Source organism: Limanda limanda, chromosome 11 (genome assembly GCF_963576545.1).
Source record: "Limanda limanda chromosome 11, fLimLim1.1, whole genome shotgun sequence".
Classification (NCBI taxonomy): domain Eukaryota; kingdom Metazoa; phylum Chordata; class Actinopteri; order Pleuronectiformes; family Pleuronectidae; genus Limanda; species Limanda limanda.
The window spans coordinates 9108216-9122553 of NC_083646.1; the positions used below are offsets into that span (position 1 = coordinate 9108216).

At 42.5% G+C, this 14338-nt stretch overlaps 3 protein-coding genes across 5 annotated transcripts in view; all 3 read right to left on the reverse strand.

Annotated features, from left to right (window-relative positions):
- Positions 1 to 4079: 4079 nt before the first annotated feature.
- Positions 4080 to 7289, reverse strand: LOC133014725 (trypsinogen-like protein 3). The gene is made up of 5 exons (XM_061081988.1): positions 7247 to 7289; positions 7007 to 7148; positions 5918 to 6171; positions 4455 to 4591; positions 4080 to 4329 (listed from the first exon to the last, which is right to left on the reverse strand). The coding sequence occupies exons 1-5, from the start codon at positions 7281 to 7283 to the stop codon at positions 4141 to 4143; spliced, it is 759 nt and encodes a 252-aa protein (XP_060937971.1). The 5' UTR covers positions 7284 to 7289; the 3' UTR covers positions 4080 to 4140.
- A 1934-nt stretch (positions 7290 to 9223) lies between these two features.
- apoc2 (apolipoprotein C-II) overlaps positions 9224 to 14338 on the reverse strand; it is a 31963-nt gene continuing 26848 nt past the window's right edge. The window contains exons 1-4 of one of the 3 annotated variants that reach the window (XM_061082076.1): positions 10398 to 10473; positions 10079 to 10138; positions 9831 to 9990; positions 9224 to 9737 (exon numbers count right to left, since the gene is read on the reverse strand). In XM_061082076.1, coding sequence (XP_060938059.1) covers positions 9647 to 9737; positions 9831 to 9990; positions 10079 to 10127 — 300 coding nt within the window. In that variant the 5' untranslated portion in view covers positions 10128 to 10138; positions 10398 to 10473 and the 3' untranslated portion in view covers positions 9224 to 9646. Of the gene's footprint in view, positions 9738 to 9830; positions 9991 to 10078; positions 10139 to 10393; positions 10474 to 14338 lie in introns of those variants that run through there. The other 2 variants (XM_061082075.1, XM_061082077.1) reach the window with 2 other exon arrangements.
- On the reverse strand, positions 12484 to 14121 carry apoa2 (apolipoprotein A-II). Its single transcript, XM_061080506.1, has 4 exons — positions 14032 to 14121; positions 13780 to 13824; positions 13157 to 13388; positions 12484 to 12929 (listed from the first exon to the last, which is right to left on the reverse strand). The coding sequence occupies exons 2-4, from the start codon at positions 13820 to 13822 to the stop codon at positions 12773 to 12775; spliced, it is 432 nt and encodes a 143-aa protein (XP_060936489.1). The 5' UTR covers positions 13823 to 13824; positions 14032 to 14121; the 3' UTR covers positions 12484 to 12772.

Sequence of the window (14338 nt, forward strand, 5' to 3'; positions counted from 1 at the left end):
CGAGAGCGAACTCACTGCTCCACTGTATGAACAACGCTGCAGGGTGTGGGAGAGAAGCAGAGTAAAACAAAATGACGGATGGTGTGTGTGTGTGTGTGTTTGTGTGTGTGTGTGTGTGTTTGTGTGTGTGTGTGTGTGTGTGTGTAGCCACCATATTCATTATCCCATGAGCCGTCACATTATCACCATCCACACACACACACAAACTAAACACATGTATAAACAAAACAGGATTTTAATCACTAATTCGCTTACTCACCACCTCTCAGACACAACCCACACCTTTACACACACCGCATCCCACACACACACACACACACACACAGACACACACACACACACACACACACAGACACACACATATGGCTGCCTCTCACTGTGCTCTTGTAGCTATTAGGTTAGTATCATTAAAGCTCTTCAGGCTAATTATCCCCCCTGATGAGCCACAGGTCTCCATCGGGGAGATACTGCGTGATTGACTTGGCCTGCACTATTCTCAATGAGCCATTAGCATAAACACAATCACACACACACATGTATAGTACTGTACACACACACACACTGGCTTGCCTTAATGTAAGCCATCTCGCCATATTCATTTACATCCTAGTGAAAAGACCTGTCAGCTATTAGGAGGAAAAAGTGTGTGATGGAGGCGTGAGTGTGTGCGCGTGCGTGTTTGTCACTTTTCCTCTCACATGCAGGTGCCACAGGGGAATGCTGGGAATGTAAGCCGCTGATGAGTGATGGCGACAGTTTGCCCGAGAAACGGAGCGATGGAGTGAGATAGAAGGAAGGAGGGGAGCAGGGGGGGGGGGGGCTGATGCCTTGCGTTTACTCTTCAGATATTGCACCAACCGCTGATAAGCTCTGTCACACCCGAGGAAAAAGATTTCCTCCCGCGGATCATCACTCATTTTAATTCCCTCATTAATCAGCTCATGCCGCTGCGTTTGGGCAATTGAGGGTGATACTTGTTTTTCGGTTCTGGGCTGAGCGACGCACGCCTGAGTTATGAATCCCAGGAGAGACAGAAAGAGGAAGGGAGGATGTTTAGAAATTGAGAAAAATAATTTACAGTGTCTTAAAAAACAGGGGGGCGAAGTTGGGGGGAGAGGAGCAACGGTTAACTATTAGCAAATGTTAGCATATCATAGCCGACTGAGAAGTCTGCCACTCGGAGATATCTGTAATACGTGTGTGTGTTTATCTGAAGGGCAGAAACAACAGAAACGGAAGGAGGGCGGCTCTGTTGAATGTTTTTCATGGCAGAATAATCCGTCTCACCACCAAGGTCGTCTTATCTCTGCAGCTTCTGATTAGGTTGGTCTATTCAAATCTTAGTGGGAGCTGAGGAGGGTGCATCTGACCTCCGCTGGCCAAAACACATCGTGGTACCTTGAATACAATCTGTGTTTCTAGAGAAAGAGAGAATATTACATTTCGATAGAAAAACAAAGCTGTATTATACTTTTTATTCGTACACTTTTTTGAAGGATAGCCAACAGCATGCCTATGTTCCTTTATTCATTTGACCTTTTTGGTTCAGGCCCACATATCACAACCGCTATTGGATGGATTGTGTTGAAACCTTGAACGGACCTATATGGTCCTCAGACACTGACGCCGAGTGAGTTTGAGGATCTCCTGACTTTTCCTCTGGCCCGGCTCTGGCGCTGACATTTATGTTTTTTAGTGAAATGTCGGGACAGTTGTTGGATGTGCTGCCGTGACATTTGGTTGTGATATCAAAGCAGCCCAGAGGATGAACTTTAATAACTGAACTGATCCTTTCACGAGAGCCACTACGTCCAGGACTTTGGTTCTAGAAAAAATATCTGCAATGCTGATGACAGATCAACGGTTGGCAAACATTACAACTGTAAACCTGTTAGCACTTGTCATTGTGAGCACGTTAGCATTTGTTTGTCTCTGTATGTTGGGCCCTGTGATACACATGGTGACCTCTTCAGGGTGTGTTTGTCTCCAGCTTCCTCCACGACCCTGGATGATGGTGGATGGATGGATACATGGATGGATGGATGATGATGGATGGCATGTTAGCTCAAAGCCCCTTTGTGCCACAGTACTGCCTCACAGAGTTGGTAATGAGGCCTTAAACACTGTTCTCAGGGAACTTTAAAGCACATTGGTCCATTACCTCTACTCTGTTTATCACAGTTTAACTTCATCGAATGGCGTGGACTTGTTTCGGCTGCAGGGGAAATAAAAAGATGAGCCCCAGCTATAAATTGAAATAAGAAATGGGGTGTGATGTCTGCAGAGGCACATAAGATAACTTGCAGAGTGCTGGTGGAAATTATTAGGGAGACGCTTCATATGTCTTAAGCAGACTGATAAACCAGGGGAGGCATCACACCGGGAGGTAAACCACATTCAACTCACCACAACAAACTGCATATCATTTAGGATTAAGTCCACAAAGAGACAGTAATATACTCCCACAGGATTTCAGGCTTGTTGTGTTTGGTATCTTGCCTCAGGGAACAAGCGAAATATCTATTGTATCTGTTACAAAAGACAACAATTACAGACACAATAGCTGTTAAATAGATATCAGCCAAATCCCCCAGAATTGTAAACAATGACTCTCCAAATTGAAAAAAACAACAAAACAACAACCCAAACAGCAGCTCCTAAAACCCACAGCAATTAATATCACACTGTGGCATCCCAGTCACCAGAGTCAGCCCCTCGGTTTGTCCTCTGACTCCCGCTGAGGTGGGAGAGGGAGCAGGGGAGAGGGGGTGAGGAATGGGAGAGAAATGCTGAGAACAGATGGCAGGGTCGCCCCTATATCTGCAACTGCACGGGTGATTATGGACACAGCTGTCAGTCACTTTGCATGGAAGTGTGTCTGTGTCTGCACATGTGTGTAGGTGATTTTGGGAGAATGTGTGTCTGTGTGTGTGTGTGTGTGTGTGTGTGTGTGTGTGTGTGTGTGTGTGTGTGTGTGCAACCCACTCCTCTGTTGCACTGTTCCTTTGTGTCTCTGTGTTGTTCCGTTTGATCCACGTGTTTATTGCTCGAACACATTTTTTGCAGACGTCTTGATGAGTTCACATTAAACCATGAAAAACACTTTAGGATTTACATCACCTGTCCACACAGTCATGAGCAGAGCTTTTCTTTCTCTCTCTCCTCTCACACAAGGACGTCTTGTTTATTTATGATTGGGCTTTACCTCCATCTAGTGGGCATCTACGTTATTGCTGTACCACTGGAATCGGAGCAATATTTGCATGGGGCCATATTCCAGTGCAGAGTCCACGGTCAGGCTCCTTCTGTGGACATCTTTGTCACGACTGAAATCCAGTGTTTCAATACTTAATAAAATTTCTATTATTTACAAAATGGCAACCATGCTTTTAAAAACTACCATTAGTTTCCTGCTTAACTGTGTTTAAGACCCAAGAGATCAAACTTGAATGAATTGATCTCATTGGCCAGTCAGAGGAAGACGTGAACAAAGCAATGAGAGTTTTACTACCTTATAAAGTTATATGTTGCTCTGCACTCTGCGCTGTTCACCAGATGATAACTTGTATGTCTGTCCACTGGTGTGAAACATTTGCCTTTTGCTCAAAACATTCAGATTGAAAGACGCTAAAACACTCCATAGATCTGAGGTGTACTCAAGAATCTGAAGGTGATTCTAATGTATCATTCATCACTGGTCATTAATCCACTTTATTATTTAGAAACAACTGATCTGAGGATGTCGTCCTCTAGCAGGAGACAGCAACAAGATTTAGAGGTTCTGGTGTTCAACATGTGGAACAAACAAATGTCCCCTGTCACGTCTAATTCCCTCCCAGTGTCACACACACAGCCGCGCGTGTGGAGCTATGATGTAGTGGGAAGGAATCAGAGCCAATTAGCAGCAGCTATTAGCCAGCTGTGGAATGGGTTTACGAAGGCAAATGAGTAAAAAAGAGCAATCAGAGTTAAGGGTGCAGTAAAAACCATGAATAAAACATGAACAACATTTTATTTTACTTTATTTTTATTTTGCGCGTAGGATATATATATCATTCCGATTTTTATTTTTACTGGAAGGGTGACCTCTGAAAGTATTGCAATATCCATAACAATGTCTATATTTAATTAGAGATGAAGTTAGTCCCTGCGGCCTCGTGTCGTGGTTGGCACGATCGGGGGGTAGCGCTCCATCACTTGTTGGATCCAGTTGTTGTACTTGCACATCTTGGAGTAGACACTCGGGTGAGCTGGGTTTCTGCAGCCATGTCTGAACCACTGGACCCCCTGCAGCTGGCCTCCGCACACCATCACACTGCCGCCATTATCCTGGAAAGAAAATGCAGTGATACACAGGAGGAAGACTTGGGAAAAAGAGACAGATTATTTAAAACTGCAGAGAAGTGAGGAATATGCATATATACACAGTCTCTTGGGGTTGTGTATATACTCACCATGCAGTTATCTGTGTCTGCTCGACCAGCGCAGACCATGCCCAGGCTCCAGTAAATGTACTCAGGGAAAGTGTTCACACACGTCTGATCATCCACGACCGGCACGGTTATACACTTCAGACGCTGCTGAGGCTCGTCTGTTTCAGAGAAGGATGAAGGTGAGTCATTGCCCTGATTCTTTCAAACTAAGTACTTCAAATCGTGCTGGTGCGTCATCTGGATATATCACATCAATGCAATTTAGGTGTCAGGATATATCCACCACTATTACTCATCATCCTGCCTCTCCGTCTCCCACGAAAGCTCCCTCTCCCTTGCCTTCAGCAGGTCTGCGGATTAGTTTCCATTTTTATGCAGTGCCACTACTGGCAACGGTGCATAAGGTCTAAACCTTAAATAAACACCATTTTCAAGGTCTTCCGCTTTTAATTAGTCTCAATCACTGACTGGGCATTTTGGCAGGCAATTAGAAACTCCTCTGATTAAAGAAAGCCATTTTTTACTCATTATTAAAATAGAGCCTTCATGCCTTGTTAGCGCTGCGGTGAGCAGAATATTGATGAGCCGCCGATCAGAATCCAACGTTTCCCAGAATCGTGATGAAAATATGAGAGCAACAGAGCTTCTTTTTGTATCTTTCCAGTTTATGATAAATGCTCTAAAGAGGTCGATGCTACTTGTTCCAAGGACGTCAATCTGGGTAAGTGTTCTGAAGAGGACTTGTGCCCCCAATGAGAGCAAGCATTTAAACAGGGAAGGTTTCACGTATCAAGAATTCTCTAGTTATTTTTAATATTTCAGTTGCAAAGACGTTAAGGTTATTCTAAAGGTCATAGAAGGTCATATGCCAGGCCAAGGAATAGTCCTGTAAACAAACCCCCTGGAAAAACAAAAAAATAGGGGTTTTAAACCTATTTTTTTTACGGATTAGATAAACATGATTCAGTTAGCATATCCTTAGCAAAGCTAACCACTACAACATGGTTCCAGATTCATAATTTCCTCCTCAAAAAACTACTAAGTAGATTTCCATGGATCTTCGTGCAATACGGCAGTGACAAGGTACATATCTCACCCCCCCCCCCGCAGAGAAATGCCCCTCTAACATCTGCATGACCAATATAAACCCAGAATAGCATAAAAACCGCAAGGAACCACAGAACTAATTGCTTCAGTAATTAAATGTAATAGAAAGCAAAAAAGTGAATGAGTTTATTTTGTCAAAGTATCCAACTATTGATTTAAAAGCGGTTCTCAAGGGGAAAGGTTTGTTTGAAATAGACACCAGGAGCCTTTAGCTGGGATCTCACAGGGAAGCTGGAGTTTAAATCTTTGTAGGACAGGTAATATTTGAGGACTGGATTAGGGGAGACTGGTTTATCTTGTAATTGCACTGAAGTCTAATGTGGATACAAGCTAATGAGGTGTAAAAGCCACAGTATAGCACTTTTGATTTCACTTACAGTGATTGGGCCTGGTGGAGCCCCAGCCGCTCACAGAGCAGATCTCCCCGGGCTGCGGGCAGCGGGTGGGCAGAGGGATGGGCTGGACATGCTGGTTGAAGTGGGCCGGCTGGGCCAGACGCACCATGGTGAGGCTGTGGAGGGGCGAGCGGTACGGGCTGTGACGGATCACCTCGGCGACGTGGATGTGCTGCTCGGTTCCTTCCTCCACCGTCAGATCGTGGTCTCCCAGGGTCGCGATGGTCCCGTGGGCTCTGGGATGAGAGGAGGTGATTTATAAAGATCTCTGAGGCCTCAGGCAGAAACAGGCCCAGGACTAAGGAACTGTAAACCTTAATCAGACGAGAACCAAAGGCTAATTGGTGTTATTTATTTAGCAAGTGGAATTTGCAGTTGTTCTATTAACAGTATCCAGTCTTATTAACATTAAGAACCACATCATTTAACATCTCAACACAAAGACTCATCCCACGACTCCCTGACTGACACCAGGCCGATTATCATGTTATATTCTGCTGTTATTTATTAAAGTGCATTACGACGTGTGCAGTGCTTCATAAATCACTCGTGAGAGGGAAACAAAAAACACAAAAACGTTCTGCTTTTTTAATCTCGTCAGGAGAATTGTGCGAGACACAGCCGGAGCTGCAGGCTGAAGGTCAAGAGGAAAAACGCTGCAGCAATTGAATTAAACGTCAAGAAAAAATACGCTTGATTTAAATAATACATGGTTGGATTTTAGCAAAGTGGAATATTTAAAGCACTTCAGTCGGGTTTCAAACGAGCCCGAATGTGATTTAACTGCAGATATTGGGAGGAAATTGGATGAACGTTAAACTGAAGCGCGGCTATTAAGGAGGAAACCTTTTTGAACCACTTTTTACATTTTGTTTCGGAAAAATTGACAAATCAAATCAAGTTTAGTTATAAAGCACATTTAAAAACAACCGGAGTCGACCGAAGTGCTGTACAATGAAAATAAAATGATCAAGAGAAGATAAAAATAAAATCTCCAAGAAAGACAGAGAGAGTACAAATTCATCAGTTGCATTGAGTTGTTATTTGGCGTTAAGAGCCACCAGTACCCACGTGGGTGAACAGTCAAAGGAGGTCACTATCCACCACTGGTCGATGAGTGCTCCGCTGCAGGACATTCTTCCATCGTGCAGATTCACCTGCCAGGGTCTGGAGTGAGGCGGGCACTCCTTGTGTTCCCCCAGGGGAGAAGCTCCTGTAACACGATGAGACTACTGAGAATACTGAAATCAAAAGACTTTTCTAATGTCGATTATTGAATATTCCAGACACAATGTGGTAAAGAATATCTACCTGCCAGCCCCAAAGCAAACACCAGGAGAAGATTCATTCTGTGCCTCTGTTGTTCTGTAACTGATGACTTGTTTGATCGGTCGCGTCTTTATACCTGCAAACTTTTATCAGCTCAGTGGGAGGAACTCGCTGCTTTATCATCAGACAGCTTCATTTCCAGTTTGGCCGTAACCTTTGTGATAAACTGAGGAATTACAACAGGTCCATGATCCGCTATGGAGACACACCCTGTTTCCTGTGACCTTTTTTATTGTTTTCCTGGATATGATGGTATATGAAATACATTTATGAGGCTCATGAGATTTCCGTGTTTGTGCTTTGGGGAAGTTTATGTTGTTTTCATAGAGACCTGCTGTGCACAGCTTCTGTGGGGCTCCATTAAAACCCCTTTTATGGTCAGTCTGTGTGAAACCCTCACTCTACAATAGACAATTATCTCACGGATGAATACACACTACAGCTTCTGAAGCAATACAAGAACTAGTAATGAAAAAGATAAAGAGTTGAGATATGATTCACTCTGCTGGGAAGTTCCCATTAAGTTAATGTGTTACGACAGTGTTAATACATTTGTTAATATTTCACCAGGACGCAGTTTTAAAAAGGGCTGATTAAAAATATTACAGATTACACAACTCTGAATGTTCCTGTTTGAAGACGACTATGATTGGAAAAATGTCATATCATATATAAATGGTTTCTAAATCCATTGCAGAGCAAGTTGTGGATCTCAGGCTTGAAAACAAGTGGTTAAATGTGTCCATGATGGTTTGGTCTCTGGACACTTGGGAGTAAAAAGGCAGTTTGGTGTTAAAATATTAGTTTTGTTGACTGAAAATAGACAAAAAGCCTTATTCGATTTTGGTGGTCAAGGGTCAAAGGTCACCCTCACTCTGATGTCACAAAACACATTTTTGGCTATAAATCAAGAATCAGCTAGCATGTGTCAAGTTGGATGAATAATGAAGAAATGACAATTTATATTCAAAAGGGTCAAAGGTCAATTTCACAGCGACATCACAATGCTCTGAAAAAAATATGCCTTGTTTCATTTATTATCTCAATTGACCATGTTTCCTGAAACTTGATATATAGATTAAAAGTGAAAAGTACCGGAAATAAATGTAAAAATATCTGTTAATTCATAATGAAGTAAATGAACTTTGTTAAATTAAATTGCTGTGACAAATCTAAAACCATTAGAATATAGAAATCCGGGCAGTGGACAGTTTAGTAATATAAATGTTAGAATCCAGTTAGTGGAATAAAGTCAGATCAGATCTGTCAGATTTCCTCCTCGCTCCCAACAATGTAGAAACTGTGTAAATCGTCAGTTGTGCAGATTAAACTGTTTTGGTGTCAAACCAGATTGGTTCATTGCTTTTAGTTGAAAGAAAACGTGTGCAATTAATTCTGCTACAGTAGGTGAATCAGGTTTGAACAGGGCTACAGAAACATGGTCCTGCATGTTGCACTGATTCATTTCTCTTCATGAGTACACATAGATAATATTCTTTTAGAAGTATTGGAATATCGTGGTGCTTGAAACGCATGCAGATGTTTGTCCTATGGCTACAGTACACATCTTGTGTACAGCTACACACAGTGATACTTGAAAGCAAATCTTTTGTTTGTGTCGGCTGCAGCTTCAGAAGAGGCCACATGTTGTACATCTGTGCATTAATTAGAAATCAGAGCTTGTCATAATCCGCAAAACAAACTTCACACAGTCTTTGTGTTTGTGATTCATCTCTGTCGGTTTTCTCTGCAGTTCACGTGTCTCTTTTCATCCATTATTAATTGCGACATGGGCCTGTGTCCGGGGCGCTGAAAGTCTGACGCCTCATCGCAGATTCACACAGATGTAAACACGTGATCCTTGGCATCAGGGAGATAACAGAAACTTTCACACAAGCAGGAGAACAACTGACTCCATCAATCATATAATAAAAGTATCATTAATCCACCAGACACCAGTTTGTTTGTATAAATATGTTTATTTCAAGATAAGATACAAATAGTTTTAATTCATTCAGAGGTGGAACTATGAGGACACAAATTCACCAGTAGGTGGCGATAGATCATAACGTTGTTTGCATTTTGCTCATTCTCACACCCCCGTGGAGAAATTCATGAGGAGATGCTGCTTCTTTCTTCTTCTGCTCGCAAAGTTGTTCCCCCCATTTTCCTCAGTGCAAGCTTTAAGGTGTTTATTTAATACAGTCTTGATTGTGTGGTCGTTTTTCATTTTCCCGGGTACGTTGTTCGTGAAGATGCTGTGTGTGGTTGGGATGTTCGGGTGAAGTGAGATAAGAGGCAGAGGTCAGATTCTCAAACGACTCTGCAGCCTCTCTCGCCGAGCTTTTAAAATTTCAGTCACTGGAAATCTTTTTTTTTTTTTTACTGCGGGGTGTAGAAGAAGTGATAAATCTGGTCATGTGCAATGTTGGCGTAGGTGCTCACAACCGTGGAAGTGTCCAAGTAAATATTCCTGCAGGTTGCACACAGAGAAAGAAGAGTTTAAAATGTGGATCTACACTTAAATTTTCATATTCTGCATTAGGTCATTTGGGAAATCTCTTACTTTGCCTTCTCCTCCAGCTTCAGGCCCCGGATGCTCTCCAGGTATCCACTGGCCGTGCTCACGGTGCCCTGGTAGAGGGACTTGACCTTGTCTGTGATTTTGGTCAGAGTCCCCTGCTCCTCCTCTTCGACCTCCCTCCTCACACGGAAGCCTTCAGCATCTGAGAGAGGGAACAAAGGACAATAAATGAGTCAAAGTCAAATGTAAAACATAGATCTATTCTCTATTTTAAACAGGAAAACACTTACTGAGAGCGAGGAGCGCGACGAGCACGGCGACGACCAGCAGCTTCATCATGTCACTTGGATCTATGAGGACAGAAAACAGTCACATTTAGGGCTCAACTCTTTTTATCCACTAGGGTGGGATGTTGTCATAGAGTTTGAAATATTTGTGTTGATATTATCTGTTCTGATCTTTTCCCTCCTCCACGAAAAACAAAAAACCTTTTCTGACCTTAAACATGCATCTTATGTCAAAAACATCAACCCTCTTTGAGCTCTGTCTCTACTTCTCTACTTTAAGACGTTTAAACCCTGAAAATGAAGTGGAAGTGTCCGTACTCACTCTATTCCTCTCCAGAAACGAAGCTGAGGCCCTGTTGGCCCGAGCCATTTATATAGGAGAGTAAATGGGTTGACTTGTCGCTCCCGGAGCCAAAGTGCACTGTGTGGGAGATAAACCTGCTCTGTTGTAAGGTTTGTGTTTGCGGGACCATGTGTCACATTGTGTCTTGATAAAAAAAAGCAGCATCAAAGGGGGATTTAGACGTCGTCAGGAGTCAGAAGTTTAATCTGGTTTGATTTGTATGAGGAGAGGGATTGATACACTGTGATCGATTGTTGTTTCTCCATTGATTGCGTCAGTAGTTCATTAATGTAGCACACTCATTAACCTTGCCCAGTTCACAAGCTTACAGAAAGAGGTGCTTGCATAACAGAAGGTGATGCGTTCGTGTCCGAGTCCTAATAAGACGGCTCCAGGTCTAGAGGGTGTTGAACACGTCATCGGGGCTAATCCAGGTTATGACATATTAAGGCCAGTTAGATAAGATTTGTCGTGCCACAGCTGGAAAGAAGCTACTTGTCCTGTTTCTCTTTCAGCCCTCCTGTGAAATAAAGGATCTGCTGTAACCCAGAATTTACTGGCAAAGTTCCTGAGGCTGTTGCAGGTGTTTGGGATTTGTACATATAACAATTATGACCAATAATAGTATTGGAGATATCTCTTGCAGATTCATTACCTGTTTTTTAAATCACCTGTTCAAAAACCCATTTTTACAGGCATGCCTTTACGTGATGACATCTTTTTTTCTTTTTATTCTTAATTATTTGCTTTTATGTCATGTCATCTTCTTCGTTAGAGTTATCCTAGTCCTTTACTTGAAAACTGATTTAATGAGATCCTGTCTTCCTTTAATCAGTATGAAATAGTTGCTGCAATCGCCTCTGATTATTATTATAGTAGTGAGTACTTTGTCAACCCCGATTTTTAGAGCTGTTGTATAAATAGAGTATTAGTATTAGTAGTATTTATTGTTGTTGTTGTAATTGGTAATTTTATGTTTTATATCCCATCCAAAGAAATACTTTTTATTTACTGTCCTAAAACAGTTTGTTCACTGTTTGTTTGTTCGGCCCTGAGGTTTTGTTTGTTTATTGATGATAAATATTTGTCTCTCTAGTTAATAAGTAAAAAATGTTGTTGTTCTAACCAGGGGAAGAGTGAAGGTAATCACATGTTTGTTTGTGAAAAAGTCCCTTTTATTTAACCCATTGAAACAGAAATCACATTGAAATCCCAACATTATTAGGATGTGTTGGTCTGTGACTGGTTAACATCTTTTCAATGACACTTTTATCGACTCAGCAGAAGTCTATGAACTTCACAGCTCGCTGCGTTTGTGACGGTTTAGTCCGAAGTCTTTTTGATGAGTAATTTTCTGTGGCAAGGCGACACGTCCCCCAGAGTCCTGAGTAAACATCCCTGCAGCCGGTCACGTGATCCCGCCTCACATGGCGTGTTGCCTGTGACCCCAGAACCCGGGTCGGTCTGAGGACAGCTGTGGTCCCAGTTCGAGTCAGAGCTCGCAGTTTGGATTCAATCCAGATGATTCAGTGCTGTGACGGGTGTTATTGTAAAGGTGATGATTAAACAGGGCTTATACAGTTTGATACATTATCCCATCAGCCCCGGGCTCTTTGTGTCACGGACCCTGTCACTGCACAGTCGGCGTATTTACATCTTTAATCAAACTGTGGCGATGCAATCACTAGAATGTGTGAAATGAGGCAGACATTAAAAAGAAGTGGTGCTCTTGCAACCTGTCGCCATTTCAAATGATCTGCTCACAGGGAAATAAATCTCTTGCCACTCAACATAGGAAATGCTTCAGTGAGTTTTGTTTCAATGAAATCACTGTAACAGTGCTGAGAAGTTATTAAACTCTCTGCAGCACCTTCCTTCCAAATGAATAACACTTCTGAAAGAATTGTTGTGTTCTTTAACACATTAGTGATTTGAGGATTTAATATAGCAACGTTCCAAAAAAACATAATTGGTAAAAATATGAGTCAGCCACTACTGGTGGAGCCCTGAACAACTTCATGTGTGAGTAAACCTTCAGCCTCATGAGGAAAAAGCACATTTCAAATAGTTTCCAGTTCTTTTTATTGAACACATTCACGCATATACATACACAATCACACACAGACTTTTGGTTAGTGTATCAAACACAAAATACTGTACATGCACAATTTGCAAAGGTGTTGTTTGCCCTGTTTTAGCCTCTGCACGATTTGGCACTGATATTGATGTTTTGAAAGAGGCCAATGAATGTATTTGCATTGTGCATTGCTCTTCTCAGCCTTAACTGGTGAAGTTTCTATTAGCTATGATCTACTACAGGTCGCTGACTGGCGGCTTTTTCAAGTCGGTCGTCTTTATTCAGCGGGCATGACCAGGTCCAGGTAGGCCTTGATGTGGTCGATGACGTCGCTCATGTACTGGCCGACCTGGGGACGCATGTACTCCTCGTACACGCCCAGCGCTGATACACGGGCCTTGTCTACCAGGGGTGCTGCCTCCTCAGCGAGGCCTCTGTACAAAACAGGGAGAACACAGGATTAAAGAAATCTCTCTACATCTCAGTGCCTATTGTGTTATATAATCAGAAGAAATTGTGAATAAATATCAGTAACACTTCAAATATTAAATTGCAGTTGAAATGACGCACCCCTTATAAATGGCGGTTGCGAATAATACCCTGAAACTAGCAGTGAAATATCTATATTGTCTTCACAGGGGGGGGAGGGGGTGACACTTACTGGGCAACCTTGACGACGGCCTGGTACGCGGGCTTGGCCTGCACATCATCCACGTAGGTCTTGGCGGTCTGTCCACGCTCGCTTTCGCTGATTTTGGCGGCTAAAGGAGCAGCGACCTCCTGGATCTTGCCGTAAGCGTGCATCAACCTCTTGATGAACGTGCTCCTCATTTCATCGTACTTGTCAACAAGCTCCTGCGATGGTGCGGGAACCTCACACAGGCACGTGGAGACTTGATTGAAAAAGAATGATAAGATTGACACGTCAAAACCAATAAAAATCTGATGAGAATGTGTTAATTTGAAAGAGCAAGCTATGTTAATTGCAGCTGGTTTGGGGTTTTGTGTGATTCTGCCCTCTAGGACAAAAAAGCTGCTTTGAATTTCTTGGGTTTTTGATGAATGTGTGCAGAAATCAGATTTATCTAAACAATGTTCATTGAGTGAAATGTTTTAGCTTCAAAAGCTCAGTGTCATTTAAAATCCGTCTTTATCTTGCAGGTCAACCCCAGAGAAAGTGAGAAGTAAGGTATTGAAACAAATATGAATAGTGAAACATAAGCAACAAAGCATCTACATTCAGTCATTTGCCTCAAAAGTAAAAATCCAACTCAGTTGTCTTACCCTGCAGGGCCAGGATCAGCGCCAGGACGTACTTTGCATTCATGTCTGAAACAAAACAAAAAAGAAACATTCAAAATCAAACTCTTCTTCTTTGGAGTCAATATTCTTTTCCATATTTGAGAATTTTAACCTCAGAGGATAATAAAAAAGAAAGTTGATGAGGCTGCAGAATGCACAAACTGTGAACTTTAACTGTTTGGCAAAAAATAGATATTTCAGTGAAATGTGTACAGAAGTAGAAAGAGAGGTTACCTGCTGCTGTGTTGGACGTACAGATCCAGAAAGTGACAGTCTTCTCTGAAAGCGAGTTGTCTGTAACTGGGAACTCACATCTGGACAGGATGATATAGGGGGGGACCGCAAACAAACGTCATCTGATGAGCAGACACCCACACACACACACACTCACACACACACACACACACACACACACACACACACACACACAAACACACACACGCACGCACGCATGCACATGAGCATGCTCATGCACACACACACACCCACACACACTTTCACCTAAACAAAGTCCAGTGTACATGATATTCACTTTAAATAC